The sequence below is a fragment of the Melospiza melodia genome, chromosome 6 (genome assembly GCF_035770615.1).
Source record: "Melospiza melodia melodia isolate bMelMel2 chromosome 6, bMelMel2.pri, whole genome shotgun sequence".
In the NCBI taxonomy this organism is placed as follows: domain Eukaryota; kingdom Metazoa; phylum Chordata; class Aves; order Passeriformes; family Passerellidae; genus Melospiza; species Melospiza melodia.
Window position 1 is genome coordinate 22,877,444 of NC_086199.1, and position 19,160 is coordinate 22,896,603.

General features: G+C 46.6%; 1 protein-coding gene across 1 annotated transcript in view; it reads right to left on the reverse strand.

Annotated features, from left to right (window-relative positions):
* Window positions 1-17,194: 17,194 nt before the first annotated feature.
* IFT43 (intraflagellar transport 43) overlaps window positions 17,195-19,160 on the reverse strand; it is a 43,945-nt gene continuing 41,979 nt past the window's right edge. The window contains exons 7-9 of the mRNA XM_063160254.1: window positions 18,624-18,699; window positions 18,221-18,283; window positions 17,195-17,439 (exon numbers count right to left, since the gene is read on the reverse strand). Coding sequence (XP_063016324.1) covers window positions 17,329-17,439; window positions 18,221-18,283; window positions 18,624-18,699 — 250 coding nt within the window. The 3' untranslated portion in view covers window positions 17,195-17,328. The remainder of the gene's footprint in view (window positions 17,440-18,220; window positions 18,284-18,623; window positions 18,700-19,160) is intronic.

Genomic DNA, 19,160 nt, shown 5'->3' on the forward strand with positions numbered 1-19,160 from the left:
TGCATCCCACCACACTTCACCACACAGTACAAATGCAACTTTCTGATGGTTGCATGGGACACTTGCACAGAACACTTCTCTTCCCTCTTTAGAGGGCAAACATGAGGCACAGAACAACAGAATAACTTACACCTAAGACAGAAGAGCCTCCTCTGTGAGAATTCAGAAAACTTGGGGGATTTGCAAATGTTCTGATGAAATTCTAACAGGTGTGTGAATATTTCCAAGTGATAAATAAGGCACTGAAGACCAAATTCAAGACTTTTTGAGAAAAACAATGGCAGTACATTTCCTTTTGCTTCACATATAGTGAGCTCTAATAATAATTACTATTTCTATCTTGTAACAGGCATGCATGACACTTTCTGACTGCAAAGGACATCTCTCTTGCTCATTCCCAGTGTATCAGAACAAGAGGTCTAGATCAAATGCAAAGGGAGCTGGGGTCAGTTAAGATGACCTGGTACTTCAGTGGAGTCAATTATTTAAGAAACTATGGGTTAAAAAAAGGACTCAATAGGTTAGAAATTCAGGCAGTGTTGAAAGATAAGATCCATTTCTTCCAGATAGGTGTTCTTACATTAAAAAGGTCTACAGTTAACTGGGGAAGTTGAAGGCAGGGTCTGAGCAGTCGGGGAATTTCTGTGTTCACTGCTCAGAGTGCAGAGGATTATACCATTGACCAATGCCCACAACAGTCTAGATTGTTCTAGGGGCTTCTGCCCATCAGTATCTCCAGACTACAGGGAAAAAACCAAACTGGAAAAGTCAGAAATGCTTTTCTAAAAGAAAATCAGCTATCCTTAGCCTGTCAGAAATCTGAATATAATTGTGAGAAAAGAGATTACTTACCATTACTTGGACTTCAAAAAAACCCCGTCACCATAAAGAGGCTGCTGAGAAGCTAAGCCAGGACAAGGTAAAAGTGACAATGAAATTCTGGCATGAGATAATAGCCAGGGATGATCCCAGAACAGACAGTGTCCTCACCAATCAAGGCATAGTTCAGCAGAACTGGAGCAGGTGCTTGGAGGCAAAGCTGAGTGCTGGTTACAGGGCCCACCCATGGCCCTAGCACGGCAAAGTGAGGAACCAGGCCCAGGCTTCATGCAGGGAGTCCCATCAGGACCAGCAAGAGCTGGGGATGAAGACACTGCTGCAGCCTAGGGCTGAGGTCAGGAAATGAGGCCAAGCTAGAGCGAGGCAGAACTATAGCACAGCTCGGGAGAGTGATGAGTGGCCCAAGCTGAGCTTAAATGAAGCTCATGGGTGTGGGTCGCAGGTGAGACCAGGGCAATTAAGGCTTATTAGTGCCATCAGAACCTTGTCAATTTTGCTTAACATGCAGACCCACTTTACATGGGATGGGATCATTCACACAAGGAGTTTATGTGCAATTTCCCTGCTCTAGCTGGCCTGAGTGACAGACTTCCTTACACATTCCTGTAACATCTGTCTGCCTGCAGTCATCATGGGGAACAGATGTAACATGTTTGCATACCTCAGGAGAGGATTTAGCACCATCTAGGCAACAGCATTAGGGAAAAAAAGTAAAACTCAAAGTGCATTAAAAATTACATAAATGCATTGCATTTCCATTTCTCCTAAAAAATAAAAAAAAATGGGGTATGTAATGGGAATACCTCATAATACAGCACATAACTAGCCTCTAGCAGTTACCAGTGGTACATGGAGGATATAAGCCCAGGATTTTAAAGAGAACAAGTAATTTGTGAACCTTTCTGGTCAAGGACATGTGGCAACTGCTCAACACCTTGGAAGGAGGAAAACAGCAATCCCTGGGCAGCTTAGCCCCTAACTGTCCATTATAGTGTTTCCTGGCCTTTTTATCCTGAAGTATTCAATTGTGGCCACTCTAAGCACTGGGGACAAAAGTCAGTTCTCTCTGCCTGAGTAATTCCCATGCTAAGGGAGTGCTTTTTTCTCCAGTGCTCCAAAAGGTGCTGTGGGATGAAAAAATAAAGTGCATTTTCTGTCCTGAGGAATGGGCTGTGCAGAGGGAAAAGAGCATGAAAGCAGGCAGGCAGCCGGGAACAGTGATCAGCAGAGAGGGCAAAGGCAGCACAGGGGCTCGTAAATATGTTTTGCTGTTATTTTGGAATGGCAAAGACATGTCCTTGTAGGAGCAAAACCACACAGATTGCTTTATTATTTTCAGTCCAATGAAATTAGCTGGAGTAGGGGGGGAAGTGCAGCAAACAGCAGGCAGGAACAACAGCGATGGGGGGATCTGTAGGATGCGGGTACCTTGTGTTGGGACTGTGCCAACCCCAATCCCAAACCTGCCCAGCTGGGTGATGCTTTGTGAGCTCAGTGTGGCCTGACAAACTGGGGATCAGTCCTCACAATCATGTAGCCCTGCTGGTGCCTGGATGGAGCTTGGGCAACAGGGCCCCTTTGGCTCACTGCAGGGGGCTGCATGGAGCCTCCAGCTCCTGCTCCTGCTTCACAGCATTGGGACACCATAGGGGCCCATGCTTCTCCCTGCCCGTTGCCTGCTCCATGGCACACCCTGCTCCCCTTCCTTGCACAAAGAGCAATGAGAGCCTGTGCTCACCTGATATATCCACCCCATGGGATTGGAAGGAAGCAGCATAGTGACTGCCATGCCCAGAGGCACATTGGTCACCTATATTGCATTTAGTGACTAACATATTTGATGTAGGAGCCTTTGCATGCTCCCCCCACCCCTCATCTCCTTTCACCATCTGTCTGTTTGTTGAGAAATCTGTTCCAGCTGACCTCGAGCTGACCAGCGCTTCCCTCTTCCCTCCATCCTGCCACGGGCTCCTCCAGACATTCCCAGCTCAGCTCATGGGCTTTTAGCTGACTATGCAAATGTCACCCAGCCAGCTGGTGTCTGCCTCCCAGAAACACATGTTCAAAGGCCCCCTGGACAGCCAGGCACGAGAGGGGGCAAGTCCCTGTGCCCCAGCCCAGGGGCTGCCCAGAGAAAGCTATTTAGCCAGGAATTATTCAACAAACAGATGGGAAGAGGAAAGGAAGGTCAGGGAACACAGAAAATAAGACTCTGGTGCATTTGTGTCAGTGTGTGTAGGTGTGGGTGTATGGGGTTCCCAGGTGAGTGTGTGGGAAGTGCAGATGTAATCCCTGTGTGGGGATGGATAGTGATGAAAGGGGTGTGCGAGAAAGATGTACAGGAAAGATGTTTTCAAATGTTTTGTGGCCTCTGCCTCCTAATGACATCTTCTGCAACACACAAAAGGAGATCTAACAGAACAGCACAAAGGAGACACAGCTGTCAGAGGGCCAAACAGCAGGTCCATGAAAACTGCCTCCCAAAAGCATTACTAAAGAAAGGCAAGGCCTGAAGGGCTCATTTCTTCTTCAATATCTATTTTCTGTCTATCACCCAAGTGTGACCACCCACCTCAGATCTCTAGTTCTCCATTGAGGAAGAGTGTGGAGATGCCAAAACCTGAGGATTTGAGTCTGAACCAAGGAGAAAAGAGAGTAGTAGGGCAGCATTGCCACAGCACCTCACCATGGCTGATGACACTGTAGGACATACATGCCCAGCCAGAAGGCCATGCATATGCAGCAGTGCAGCTCACCTGGGTATCTTTGCAGGGCTGGGACACTGTCATTTCCTGAAATGCTGGCAAGGAGCAGTATTAATGTGGAGATGCTTGCTAAATCCTTGCCATGCATGAAGTGAGAGGAAGGCTTGGAGAGAAAAGGCCAAAGCATCCACAGTTCCATGTATGGATTGCCTCAGCCAATTAGGGACATCCCCAGCAGTTCTGCTGTGCACCCAAAGGCTAATTCAGCCTTGGTTTCTCAGGCATAAGGAAAGGTTGGGTGTCTGTATGTAGTTACACAGAGCTTGGACACTCCACCATGATGAGAAAGTTTTTTCCTTTACCTCTTTCAGATACTCTCCCTCATCTGACTCCAGGTGTCTGGGTATTTACTTCTGAGTACTTACTAACAACATTTGAGCAGGAGGACACCAAGTCATGTTTAGCCTTCTGTAGGCTAAACAAAAGTCAGGATATTGGCTCAAAATTTAACAAGATTCTTCCTTGCAATTACAACTAGCAGAAGTCAAGGTACCTCTCCCCAACCTAAATTTATCCTGTCACAACTGCTGTTCTGGCCCTCTGAAAAGGACCCCTTGGGCTCCCTGGGAGAAGGCAGGATGGCAGCTCCAGATGTAGCTGACAGATGATGCTCTTCCTGGCTATAGGCAAGAACTGTTAAATGGTGAGCTGCCAGAAGCAGCTTAAGGAAGAAATGCAGAGTTTGTGTACAAGGGAAACCATGAGGTTACAGCACCAATACAGAGCATAGGGGAGTTGCTGGACATTGGAGATGTCTCCTTTATATCCTCAAAAGTGACAATGAAGCCTGCCCATGAGGCAAGCCTAATGGTAGAGAAAACGTACACCACATGAAATAAGCCCAGGCAGTAGTTTGCTCCCCATAATGGACTAGAAATCTCTGGTAAAGAGGTCAACTATTCAAGGGTGGAATGGACTGTTTCTGCTTGCATCTGCTTTCATCTCATCTGGATTTAGAGTAGTTCCCAGGTTGTCACTGGGTTTTAAAATGACCAAAATGGAATATATGTGAATGGAAACTGCCATTTCTTATGTATGCATTTCCTGTGGTTGGACTTGGCACAAGAAATAAAAGTGTTGCTGGGTTTTATTACTGAAGAAGAAATTTGGGTTATATTCACACTACAGCAAGGCTCAACAGAGCCAAAGCTAAGGGAAATCATAGGCAGATCAGTAGACCATATGATCATAGAACCAGATCCTCTTGGTTCTCATATTCTAGATGACATGTCACCTCGACCACCCCAGAGGTTATGGTGGAGGTATCTGACAGGTTTCGCTCCTTCAGGAACAGGGCCTTAGGTTAAGCGGAACCCTGTACTGGATGATGAAGATTCTTCTTCAGAGCAGAAACTTATGAGTGCACACTTTGGGCACTGTCAGAACAGCTGAATGTCCCTGATCAGCATGAGGCTGAAAGTGAAGGTCCGTATCACCACCCGGCTGTGGCTTCTTTGGGGCCTCCAGCCCAGCCTGCATGGTAAGCACAGCAGAAGCACACCATGACAAGCTGCCAGGAGCATGAGAGAAATAGGCTGTACCTGCTTAGTCCGAAGGGCCACCCAACCCACTATCCTGCTCTAAAAAGGCAGACAGAGAACAGCACTGGTCACAGCAGAAGCACTGTTGTGCACTTTGATATGAAGGAAAGAGAGACTGCATCTGTCTTCTTTTAGGGCCAAACAAGCATCAGCTAAGCACTGCATGAAGCCAAAAAGAACAGAAGTTACCTGCACTCAGCATGCACCTACATTTTCCTCACAATCTTTGACAGGATCTTTGTGTCTTCTACCACAGTCCTCTCCTGAGCACTTCTGCAATGTTTTTATTACTACACGGCTTTTCCCTGGTAACTCCAATATCCTGACATCAAAAGTCACACACCAAACAGGTCAAGAAGGAAACCACAAGGCTGCATCCACACAAATGAATTTTCGAGGGCACAGGCTCTAGTACTGGGGCTTTTTCAGCATGAGCAGGCTCCTGGCACAGTGCTGGCGCCCACCAGTGCTGGTGCACAGCCTTGTGCTTTCTCAGGGACAGCCTGGCTGAAATTTGTGGGAAGCACAGGCAATATTCCATTTCCTAGAAGCAGAAGAACAGAGAAGGCCTTGTTGTGCTGTGGTGAGGGAAATTTGGGACATTTCAGCATAAGCCACATCCTACAGTTTGCATTTTCTTGAATATACTTGTATAGGCATAATTGCAGAAGCCCATCAAAGGATACAAAAAGGATCCCATTGCAGTGGGAAACTCAGAAACTGCAAACCAGTGGAGTACCCTCTGATGCTCAGAGCTGAACCAGACCCACTGGGCAAGAGCCAGCACCTGGGCCCATAAAATCTCAGCCTAACCATAAGACCAGAACCTGAGCATCCAGCTTAACAGGAACGCAAGGAGCCGTTCTCTCCTTGTGGCTTGGCCTCCCCAAGCAGCCCCGAGCCGCGGCGGGAGGGAGCCGGCAGCTCGCCCAGCGCCCAGCCCGGGCGGGGGGAGCGCGGCGTTCCCACCAGGCTCCTCCGTTCCGTGGGAAGGCTGCAAGGCAGAGCGAGGAGGGGGAGCGGGCTGTGTCTTATCTCTCCTCTCTCTTTGTATGTACCTCCTGGTACGATTATTAAACGCAAATTACAAAAGATGTGACCCAAACGATCTTTATTTCTTCTTTCACCGAGCGGTGCCTGCAGGGTCCTGATTCTGAATTCCGTTTCAATTATCGATGCCACTTTAACACAAAGCGGCTTCTGTCTGCAATTACCGGCACTGACGGCGGTGCAGAGGCAGCTCCAGTGGCAGAACACAAAGCCTGGCACCTTCCGCTGTTTAGAAACTTTCATTTGCCATGATTAAAGGCAGCAGACGCGAGAGTTGTCGGTCTGCAGACGCGCACTGAGCGGCGCGCTCCTTCCCGGCGCATTCCCCGGGACACCAGCCCTCAGCACTCACCTCCACGAATCGCTCAGGAGAACTTCAACTGGTATTATGTAGACAAACTGACTGAGTTAACTCATCACGCTTTAGCTCAGCAAGGAAATTCTCTGCCTTTACTGCTGGTAAAGCTGAGCAGCCTGAGCTGCAGGGCAGAGACACCAGTACAGGCTGAGGCACAGGGCAATACAAAGATGAGTATTTTCCTTTTACACTGATGAGCTAAGCACTAGTAAAAAGCCTACAAAATACACTCCTCACTCACAGCTGAAATGTAGCCTCCTGCAAGTAGAAGGTGAGATGTTCTACATATATTACTGCCACAAATTAACTCAGGGAGAGATGGTGAAGTATCCCAGAGCCAAATGAAACCAGTAGCAGGAAACATGCACACCTGAGTTGGCAACTATTTAAGACAAGAAGGGTTGGCACCTGAAATCCATTGGGCTTGGACCCCACTCTGCAACTCAGCACCACCTGAAGAGCATCTTCTGATTCTCAGGTAAAATTCACAGCAACTGTAGTTTCACAGCTAAAGTCAGACACAATGGAATTCAAAGAATAAATTTCTGTGCAGTAGCTGCACATCACTCTCTGCTGCTGGACCTTAAAGCCCCTGCTCTGCCTCAAGCTGGGCACTGCCTGCATGCTGACCCACAGACAGGCACACACACACACACTCAGATCACTTGGGTCGTGGAAAGGCAAGCAGACACCACCTCTCCTTTGCCCCTTCACGCAGGTTAGTTTTTGCTGCTGCTTCAGTATATGCAGCTGTGCCTCTTTGTCCTTCAGCTTTCTTCAGAAGCTCACCTGGCCTGTGTATGAGGGTCAAGATACTTATCTTCTAGATCCTTTCCTTTCTTTCTGTCCAGTCTCTCCCAATGACATCTGCTTAGTGTCCCCTCGCTCCCTTTCTCCACACCATCCATAATGTACCAAGCATATGGGGCTTTCAAAGACACAGGAAGAACCAATTGCAGGGGCTGATGGCTTCTGAGAGGTGCTGTTCACATTTATTGTTACCTTTTGTTTGCCCCTGCCTGTTCCTTGACAGGTGGTCTCTTTTTCTCAGGTGGTGGTTTACTTCTCTCTCCTGTAAGTTTGTTTGAACACGAGTGCACAGCTCCAAGCTGTGAGCACTGCAGCAGAACAGTGTGCAAGGTGAGTGCGCAGCCAGGGCAGTGCTGTTTCCCAGGGAAGGCCAGGCCATGGCTCAAAAGTAGGGAGTGGGTGTCTGAGGTGCTTAAGCTGGGTTGGTGCAGACACAGGGAACACCAGCCATGGTGGCCCTGCTCTCAGAGGTGAAAGTGTTCAGTCAGAGCTGCCAGCTCAGGAACAGAGACCCTCAGGAATCATCCTTTCCTTTAAAACCCTCCCAAAGCTTGTATGGATGGAACAAGCCTTGAAACTCTTGGCCACAAAATATGACTTAAAGAGGTGGTGTGTAGGCCATGCAGGTCATTCGCACCCCTTAGTGGCACAACCCCCATTTTCCAACAAGTCCCTGGAGCCCCTTGGGCTGCATGGCCCCATGGGGAGTGAATAAAAGACACGAAATCCCACAACCCCAAAAGACAGCACTGGAAAAGTCTCTGCCATGGTGGTGGCAGTGTCCAATTCCCATTGGACTTCCCGATCCCACGCTGTATCAGGACAGCCCATTTTGCAAGGGCCCAGCCAAGCTGCTGTCCCCAGAAGGCGGCAGAGGGTGGAGAGGGCAATTTACAGCCCTGCTTATTGAGTGGTGTGTGAGTCGTTTGTCACACTGAGCCCTGGCACCTTGTTCTACCTGTGTTGTGTGTGTTTTATTGGTGTTGAGCAGAGGGAGGCTGGAGCAGAGGGAAGTCTGGGAGGAAAGGCACTCAAGTGAAAAATGAACTGAGCCAAACAGGATTGAGAGAGAGAGAGATGCAGGGGAAGGGGGTGAAAGGGGCCATATTATAAAACACAAGACAAATGTGCCCACTGGCAGCAGGGTTAGGGAGAGAGGAAGAGGGAAGAAATGAGGGGGAGCAGGGCAGGAAAAAGAGAGAATAAAGACACTGACGTGTAGCCAGCACTGTCCTAGTGGGATCAGGGATGCACACGTAGTCAGAAAAATAATTCTCAGTTTAACAAAGCAAGAAGAGGGGGCGGGAATGGAGGAAAGCTACAGATCCAAACAGAAAGTGCCCCAGGGTATCCAATCTGCTGGGTTAAAAAAAAAAAAAATTTAAAAAATTGCCTCTTCCCCCTCCTTTCTCCACTGGGGAGCTGGCTCCTTCCCTGTTCCCCCAGCCACCACCACCAAAAGGAATAGGACCAGAGAGAGAGCAGAAGGTCTGTTTAGAATTTCACATCTCTTCTATCCTGCTCCCTCAGTGCTAAACTTTCAAGACAAAAATCATAAAACGAGGTGCTTTGTTGGTGAGGGAGATTTAGAGATCTTCCTGTTAGGAACAAGAAAGGGAAGAGAGAGACAGAGAGTGAGACAGAGCGATAGCTAGATGGAGGGCTGGCTTTGTGCTTGCAACAACCCACAAAAGGTGCATTTTTAATTAAATTTATACAAAATGTGTCAGTTTTATCTCTATGTTTCAAACCTGACTCTTTTCTATCAAAGTAAAGTATTGATCTTCACTGCCCCGAAGCTACCTGACTGAATTAAACAGAATAAATAGAAGAAGGACTGAAAGGGCTTAGAAACAACTGCAGAGAGGCGAATGTTTAATGGCTCCACAGTCATTTGCTGCAATTAAAAAACAAAACCGTTTAGAGGGGCTGTTAACACCTTGAAGTCTGAAAATCCTCACTTCAAAAAAGCCCCAAAACAGCTTCCAGGCAAAACATTTTAATTGCCATAAATACTTCCAACCCCAGCCATCACTGGTGCATGTGCACGTTATACTGATAGACAAACAGATCCCTGGGCCCAACAAAACAGAACCTGCTCAGTTGGTGAGATATAGGTATGCTCTATATGGCACAGGGACACCCTCCACCCAAGGAAAGGCCTGTATGCAGTATGACACAGATATAAGTCCACTTTATGTAAACAAAAAACCTGTTTATCTGACAAGTTAAGGATGGATGTTTTAGACCCCCACAACTATTCCAGGTACATTTGAGTAACATGACATTGCCTTTACTGAACAAATATTCTCCAAACTCCACACTCAATTGCATGTCATGCATAGACATCTTACAGAGCTCTCTCTTTGCCTGTTTTATGTCACAAGAAGAGTCACAGACAGTGCCACAACCAGTCTCACTTGATTAACAACAATGCTAGGGCTGGGACACCCTTTGACAAGAGCATACAGGCCCTGGAACAGGCAGGGCCCATAGTTTTGTTAAAGGCTCCTGACCACCATGTGACTTAAGAAACCGACCAAACAACCAAACAAAAAACCCACTGCATTTCCTTGGTTAACCTTAAGGTAGTGTGATACTGTATAACTTACCAAAGCCTTACTGATGGCCTATGCATCTCTCAGCATGGAGATTTTCCATCCCTACTTTATGGTCATCTTCTGCTGAACTTAGCAGAAGAACTGTCTCTGTAGAGAGAGAGATCAGGAGGCTGAAGAGCCCTAATGGCTTCAGACTTCCAGAGTTTGCCCTGGAAAATAGTCAGGCTCATTCACAACTCATCCCTTTCCCTGGCTATTTCTGGGATAAGCAGTGCAGCCTTACGGTAGAAAGCAGTTTTTGCAGGACATGATTACAGTTTCCTATCTTAGTGGGCATACTACCAGGTGGGCAGTGTTCTGCTGCTGTTCCTGGGGAAGATGTTTTGTACAGAGACTATATTGATTTACTTTGTGTTTATAAACATCTGGAAGGAGATCCATAGCCTGAAACCAGCTCTTGGCTGAAAATCAAAATAAACAAATATATCATCCTTGTGCATAATTTCAGCTAGCAAAGAAATGTGACTGTGAATCCGGACAGACGCTCAGAGGTGCTGATTCGGTTCTTAGCTGTGTCACAGTCCCACCGTGGGACCCTGGAGATCTTGAATGACCAGCCTACAGTTCTGGTCCCTCTGTATGAAATGAAGAGCATCCAATCCCCTATGCACAGAGACACGCAGGATCCTAAGTCTCGGGGACTATGGTTTGAAAGCCATGGAAGTGAGTAAGAGTATCTCTGTGGGGCATAGAGCAATACAGAGGCCAGCACTAGAGAGGCTTTAAAGGAACTAGCTCAGGTCCTAGAGAAGAGGACTTACAGCACTCAGCAGGGCAAGTTCAGGCTGTTTCTTGTCCCTCTGGGCTAGATGGGGCTTGCTATCTGGACTAGCTGTGCATGAGCTCAGGTACAGCTACCATAGCCTGAACTATTATTGCCCATTTATTGCCCATGAGGTTGATTCACCAAGCCAACAGCCATCCTCACATACAACCTTGCAGGCCACAGGGAGCCATGGGCTTAGCTCCAATTTGGCTTTGGAATTCCAGGCACTCAGAAGGTTACCTGAACTGGATCAAATTCTTTGGTAATTTCCCAAGGCATTTTCCTGGCTTTGTGAGTAGTTCTGCTGATCAGGATAATGATCAGAGTAAGACTTCAGTCTATCACATGGACAGCAAGTCCATCTCTTTTGGCTGATTGAAAATGTTCCCCAACACCAAACATAGTGTCCCTCATCATTTCAGGGCCAAAAACCATCCTGAGAATTTTCCTTACTTGGGTCCATAACATGAGTGATTTTTGCTGAAGGAGCAGGGTTAGATAATAAAAGCTGATCAATTAACAGTATATCAGTTTAGGAAAGTGAATCCTGCATGTTCTCGTCTTCCTGCATGTTCTCATCTTCCAACCATTTTGTTCAACATTAAGTAATAATGAAGAGATTTTCTGTAAGCAGCAGGACATTTCACATAGAAGCAACAGTATAAATACCACCATACACAATTCTTGCCTGTGACTGCTAGAGAACCACATATTTTAAAATGATCTGCAAAGCCACATACATGGATTTGTACTGGGGCAGCTCCATCACCAACATCTGAACTGCAGGTTAACATTCATCCCAGCCAGCTGCAATACTCACAAGCAACAGAAGCACAAGGACAGAAGCCAGCATGGCTCTGCTTGACAGGATTTCAAAGCTACACTCTCACTTGAGCATCAGGAAGTTCTGCCCTGTACCCTTCCTGGGCCCACAGCCTGTCAGGTGAAACAGCCCTACAAATCTGAGCCAGCTGCCATATTCTGTACAGAGGTACATACGCATTCAGTCAGCCTGCAACGTGAGCATCTGAAACGAAGCGTTTGAGAGCCAAGGAATTGGCCTGGTTAGCACTAAGGTTGAATACTCCTGCTGCTTATGGCCAAGCTCCTGCTGCTGCACTTCAGAGCGTTTTGCTTTGTTACGGACCCCTGATTAACACTTTCTAAGCATTTCAGCCCACACTCCAGTCACATTGCAGATTGCAATGAATGCAGATTTGAGTTTATGGGTTCATAAAAGTGTGAATTAGCACAACAATTTTCTCCCAGCCTATTTGCACAGCCCTTCCTTGAGTGACCTGTCTCTACAGACATCACAAATATTTCAACTCAAGCAAACTGCCCAGTGAGGCATTTTTAAGAGACTAGAATGAGATTGGTGGCCCCAGGAAGCAATGCCTGTGGGAGCACAAAGCAGGAGCATCACTGTGAAGACCAGCACTTGCATCTTCTGGCAGCACTATAAAGCACTGAAAACCAAATTCCTCTACCCCTGTAGGAACTGCAGTGATCCCAACAGCCCTGGCCACTCACACTGGCTCTGAGCCTGGCATTGCTATTGCCACCCACGCTAAAGAGAGAGAAGTGAACAGACCTCCCTTGTTTGTGTTGCACTAGTGCAGTGTAGTCACACAGCCCTGCATCAATACATTGGATCAGACACAGAGACCCCAAAATAAGTACCTCACAATGACCCAGTGCGGTGTTTCTTCTCACAGCACATGTGCCTCAATCTCTTCCAGCCTCTATTCTGACATCCCATATCTCTGGGCTGTGGAAAACACTGTCACCCAGTAATCTGCCCCTTTTCCTGCTCCCTCCGTATCACTGGTGTGATCAGTCCTATCTCTGCATGGAGGAGGGGCTGGCTCACCAAATTTCTTTAATTAAAAGAAAAAGGATCAGGTTTATTTCAGATAAGCAGGCAGGATTAAAATAGACAGAAAGAATAGACAAGGGGCAGCTGTCAGCACTCCAGCTGATCCAGTGTGATTATTAATAATGATAAGCAGGAGAAGAGGGCTAATAAAAGGATAATGAAGTGGTCCTGAAAGTGACAGGAGATGGAGTGTGATAAGAGAGCCCATGGCATGGAGCTGTTGTGGCCCCAGTGAGGTCTGTGCAGAGCAGCCTTCTGGGGCAGATGCAAGTAACAGGGCACTAGGAGGAAATGTTTCATCTCCCCAGGGATCATGGCAGAGGGATTAGGGGGCTCAGGAACTCTGGACATCCATGCCACACAGCATTCATGACGGAATCATTCAGGGTTCTTACTAGGCCGTGACAGCCAGGAGTGCAGGTTCCCCCTGGATAAAGCTCAGCCCAGAGAGGACTGGTCTCACCAGGGCACTCAGTTGTGGATCCCCTATGTTGCCCTGCCTTGGCCCTCACTCAGCACAGACCCATCCCTGCACAGCCCAGGACCGGGGCACCACATTTCAAAAGGGAGCACAAGTGGGGAAACTGCAAGGAGCAGTTGCTGGAAGAGCATGTGGGCAGCATGGGGCATCTCTGCCCTGCCTGGGGATCACCCAACCACTCCAGTTCCTACTGGCTCTGTCAGCTCTCCAGGCCATGAAATTGTCCTATATCTCAGGCAGCTGTCCAAAAAGGTGGAAGGATGTGGCTGCAGAAAGAGCAGCCTGGAGGGTTGGCTCTAGATGCCCTTTCCTGAGGGAAAGCTCATGGGCAGATCATGAAGCACAGGCAAAGATTACTACAGCACTCTGTACTAGTGGTCTGAGTCAGTCAAGGGGAAATAAGGTGTGAAAAGTTATTTCCCAGAAGCCATTAAACAGAGAATGAAATCCCATCTAACACCAAATATGTCTGCTCTCTCTCTCAAGGAGAGGATGAAATCATCTGTAAAGATATGGTGTAAAAGAATGAAGAGGAAAACTCATGGCAAGACAGAACATGTCATATGGCTGGAGAAGGGAGGTCTTGGTCAGGGAATGCTGTGGGAGGAATTTAGGCTGTTTCAGACAAACTGGATTAGCTTTCATTCAAACCGGTCTCTTTCATATCCAAACATCCCCTTCTCCCACCCCAAGCTAGAACATCTCTCCTTCTCCAAAGGCAGAAATACTGTGGCCCAGGCTGTGACAGTCCCAGGCCAGCCAGCAGGCTGGCAGCTGGGTGAGCTCACAGGAGCAGCCACAGGCAGCAGCAGCAGCCCTGCACGAGGCCCAGCAGAGCAGCAGGGGATGCAGGCCCTGGCTTGCACTGCCTGGCACTCGGCTCCCGCCACTCCGGGTCACCGCGGCAGATGTTGGGAGCATATGCCATGAATTAATTCCACTTTCCCTGAGATGCTTTGCAGAGAAGAACAGCAGTGCCTTTCCAACTTATTAACATAGGAGCTCCCCCCCACCTCCACTCACTTTATCACACAATAAAACAGCCAGCCAGAGTCCCTCTAAGAGGTTCTTTAATGGAAAGTTGCTGGGCCTGGCATTTTTTCAGCTTTCATTTCCTCCATTTTTCTCGGTGTTTCCTAGGCTATCTCAGCCCCAATATTCCCCTGTCAAACTGCATTCTAGTAAGGCATCTCCACCAAGAAAGCCTATAAATATCATATGTATTATTACAAGCAATACCAGAGATTTCTAAAACCAATAGAACCTAGATATAATTTTTCATTTATGCACTTCTTTTACTTTATCTGTGATGAGGCTCACAATTTGCCCAGTATTGCTCTATTGAACTTTGAGTCTGACAGAAGCTATCTGCAGGTAGATATTTACAGCCATTCAGAATGCCAGTGAGTCCCTGGGCAGACACCTAATGCCAGCTCACTGAGCCAAACAAGCTGTTGACACACACACCTTGATGGGTTTGCAGCTCATCCTCAGCAATGTAAGTACACAGCAGAACAAAGACTAAGCAAGACTGCTCTACATTGAATTGCTATGTTTGAACTGAAGATGGAAAATGATTGCCAGGTATATGAAAGCCATGTTTGAATTGGGAACTTGAAGTTCTTAATTTCTAACCCTGATTCTGCCAAAGATTTGTTGTGTGGCCCTAAGCAGATGATTGTACCTTGCATTACCCCTCTGCAATACAAGGTCTGTGGAGACCAGCAAGGGAATACTACTCTATACACACAGCCCAGAGGGCTGATCTGAGCTCCTAGGAACTGGGGACACTGTTCTGACAACAGCTCCCTCTTCTTACCTCACCTGAGGATCAACCAGAGCAACTGCTTTGCAGTCTACAAGGAGAAGTTACACCTGCCATTTCCTCTCCTGCATGCTCTTTCCACAGGACTTGTCAGACATGTGGGTTCCTGAGGCAGCTTTGCCACAGCCAATACACACTGGTGCATGAAAGCCTGGGCACGAAAGAGCAGCTCACTGCTCCTCTTCAGTAAGGACAGTAACGTGTGACAGCACCAGGACCTGAGAAAGAAGAAGCAACAGGTCTTATTCATCTTCCCATCACTGCAACTAAAACACAACTGTGGAAGTAAAGTGGGTGGGAACAGCTTAGTGGAGAAGGGCCAGGAGCCTAACACCCACCTCCCCTCCTCCAGCTGTGCAAGGAATGGGAGAGACATGGAAACAAGTCTCAGTCTATTAAGTTTATTGAAGGAAATTAAAGAGACAACTTGATCCCAGTGCACATAAATAGTGAAGCAAGGAGAAAAGACCTGACAGCATGGCTGTGGAAAGGTGAAATCAAGCAGGCTCGAGAAACAAAAGATGAAACTCAAAAACTGAGTCTAGAAATAAAGCAGATTTTAAACCATAAGGGCAATAATCTATTAAAAAGTAACAAGGAAAGAGTTTGAAGTATGTTGTCTGCCTTTCTAAAAGACAGGCAAAGCTCAGCCCCCTCTCACAGGACTCTGCCATGGCCTACATTATAACAGGTCAGACCAAATAATCAAAGATACCAAAGACAGCAAAGATACCTCTTCCTGACATAAAACAGATGAGGCTGGCATTTTTTTTTCAAGCCCTTCTCTCCAGCTCTACTCAGGTGTTTGCTGGGTTACCAAAGTCACAGACTGGGCACAAGCCTGGCCCACACACACCCGCTTCCCACTCCAGAGTATTCCTGCCCAGGGTTCCCAGCTGCCCAAAGCACCCATTTTTTTTCCTCTCAGACTAGTTTGTTGTCTGATTTACTAACCCATTTTAGTTTCCTGAATTAATTTTTTTTTTCCTGGATGTACAAAACATTCTAAATTCTCTTTGGCCAGCAATCATAAGTGTCACAGCAAAGTAGATGCTAGCTCAGCTGTGAAGTTTCTGCTCCTACCAAAACAGGTTTTTCTGCTCAGAGAAAGACTTTCAGATTATCTTCTGTACAATGGCCTCCCAAGCTAATGCCTCACTGAGTTTTCTAGTTACCGGAGAGATGTCTTGGTTGTAAAAAGCTTAGAGTTTCCTTAAGACAGATAGTCTCCCATTATTTTTGTGGCCCCAGAGTGGGGCCCAACTCATTCTTTTTTGTTGGTAAAGTTGTTTGGCATGTCAGCTCTCACCTAAAATTCTGCAGAGTAGTGAATTCACAGAGAGCTATGTGACTTGTTCTGCTGTCACAAAAGTGGGAATGCAGTGCTCTGTTAGACAAACCAAACAAGCAAAGAAAAGCATCACAGCAAGCTTCCTCCCAGCACCTGCACTCCCCAGAAGTATACAGCAGGAGTCTCCAACAGGGCAAAGCTTTGAAGGACATTGGTTTAGAAGTAATGTTACTGTTTCCTGCAAATAATGACCATGGTTCTACAGGGACAAGGTATTAACAGCAAAGTGAGTTTTTCTTTAGCTAGATGACAATAAGAGTGAGTTACTTGGTTCCAAGGAGACACCCACCAGGGAGTTATCTTATTTGAGAGCATCAGGCTCCATTCTTTCACATACATGGAATAAACATTTTCCTTGCAAAGTACCTATGGCCTGAAGCAATCTCCATTCAGACTGTGGTTTCATGTGATTGCAAAAGCTAAGTGAGGTTAAGCCTGGTCAGAATTTAGCTGGGAAACCTCAAGGTACAAAGAGGGGCTGTAAGAAGTGGCAGTTTAATAGGTGGTGCTGCATCCTGAGTCAATACAGAGGTAATGTTCCAAGAGAGAGGTTAAACTAACAAGGAAAGGCTGAAGGCTGCTGGATGAAATATAAATCAGATATCCTGACAGCTTGAGGTGTCTGTTGTGAGGAAGATGGTAACCTGGATGTCCTATGAAATCAAGTCATATCAGCCCAAGCTTCTCTGATAGCCATCAGTGCAAACCACACTCCATTGTATGACAGTCCACTCCAGAGAGGCAGTGTTTCCATAGAGAAAAGATCAACCATTGCAGTTATCTGCAGAGGTGCTATTGAGGTGTAATGACTCTTTATAAGTAAATATTTTATTGTGTTTAGAATTCTTAATTTCTTTTGAGAACAAAAATTCTTATTAAAAAATAACCCAAACTTCTCCCAAGACAATTTTTCTATGAAGCAAAGTCCTATTTATTTTCATGTCTGAAATAAATTCTCAAATACAAACAAGTGAATAGAAAATGTAGGTGCTTAACTATTTACAGGAGATGGATGTATGAGACATCTGGTGTGTCAGAGCTCTATGGGAGATTGAGGTGGTCCTCCCTCTCCGACTGTCCCAGGTCCCACTCAGTCACCAGTTCTGATGACACCTCTGTGAAGAGATGGTCCCAATCCCAGCTGACATCATCCTACCAAGAGGAAAAAAGACAAACATGCTGAAATGTTACTGTGCCCCTAAAGTTCTCTGAACAATGCCAGAATAGCAAAGAGAGAAACCAAAAGGCAACTGCCCTGACCAGGGAAGTCTCAGATTTAGCTGTCTAGAGCAGGAATACTAGCCAGAATGATATGTGAATATCTGCTACAATTTTAAAATGTGGACAAAATTATTCATGTTCTAAAATCCCAAAAAGGACATATTTGATGATAATGTTAATATTAGATACTCCCAGGCCGGGCATAGAAAGAAGCCCTTTCACTACTCTTCTGCACTTTTGCTGAAGCACGTGCAGTTCGAAGCTGCAAAAATCCTTTGCTACAAGTCTTGAGCTCCTGCCCACCCAGTTGTATTGAGGTTGTTCTGTCCTGCTTTAAAAACCCCCTGCCCAAACCCAAATTGCTTTCTGCCTTTGTCCCTCTGTGCTTTCCTGTGGAACCACCTGTAGATCATGGTGGCCACCAAAGGACAAAGCACTGTTTCTGCAGGGATCCCTGACCATACTAAGCCTTGCACATTCTCCTGACCAGCTCCTTCATACTGGCCAATCATAGTGATGCCACCAACTCACACCAAGAAAGCACTATCTATCTTAAAAATCAGCTGCTGGGGAAATCAAACCTCCAATAGCTTGGACAAGCTCCTCCTCACATCTCTTCTCCCTCCCACTGACAAGACTTCCTTTCCTAGTACAGTCTGAGACACACAAGAAACTTTTACCTTGTTGGTGCTTCCACAAAACAAAGACTTACCTCTCGTAGCTCATGCTCTGGAGCCAAAACTTTGGTGAGGAGCTTCAGGTCTACCTCCCCATCCTATGAACATACAGAGTCACAGTCTTACAGACACTGGGAAAATGAACACTATCATTTCACCAGATACATTTGTTAGACATCACCACATTTGCCTCATAAGGGTCACTCTTTCCAGGACAACAGCAAGAACCTCATTTGAGAAACAGATACCATATCCATATCATTTACAGACACAAGTACAAAAGCCATGTTGCAGAAAGGAACAGACTTACAGGGACACTGCAAGTTCTCTGGATGATAAGGCTGTATATTTTGCGCAGCTGAGTATCACTGTGGAGGATGACATGAGCCTAGAAGAAGAGGGATTCACATGGGCCAGCCCATAGCAAAATCCACTTACCAGAGTCTGGAAGGCAGCAAATTTCATTAGATCTTTGTCCAGGTCATGGTAGGTCAGCACTCGGTTCACCTGCACACTGCAGCCAGAAAGGGTCAGAGAACAAGCCTGTGTCAGTGTGGAAGCACATGTGAGGAGAAGGGGGGCATGAACAGTCATCTGGTGACATCTCGAATGCCCACATCCCCCATGCAGACTCTTAGCATGGATGTACCCAGACAGAAGCACAGCTCAGTCAGCAAATGAACAGTCATTGACAAAGCCATGTACCAGGGTGTGCATACGCATAAAAATAGCATGTGGAACAATCATGGACTCCCTCAGAGAAACCAGCATGCAAAAAGAAGATCCACAGACTAGTTGTAAGGGCTAGAAAGAAAAGAAGACCATAGTGAGCATTAAAACAGCTCCAGTGCCTTAGCAAAGGATCCTCTGAGAGCAACACCATACAAGCTAGAGAATAGTAGGGATTTTTGGCTTTTTATGTCTGAGCTGCATCAGAGCTATTAAATATGACTTCCTAAAATGTAGCCTTCCAAG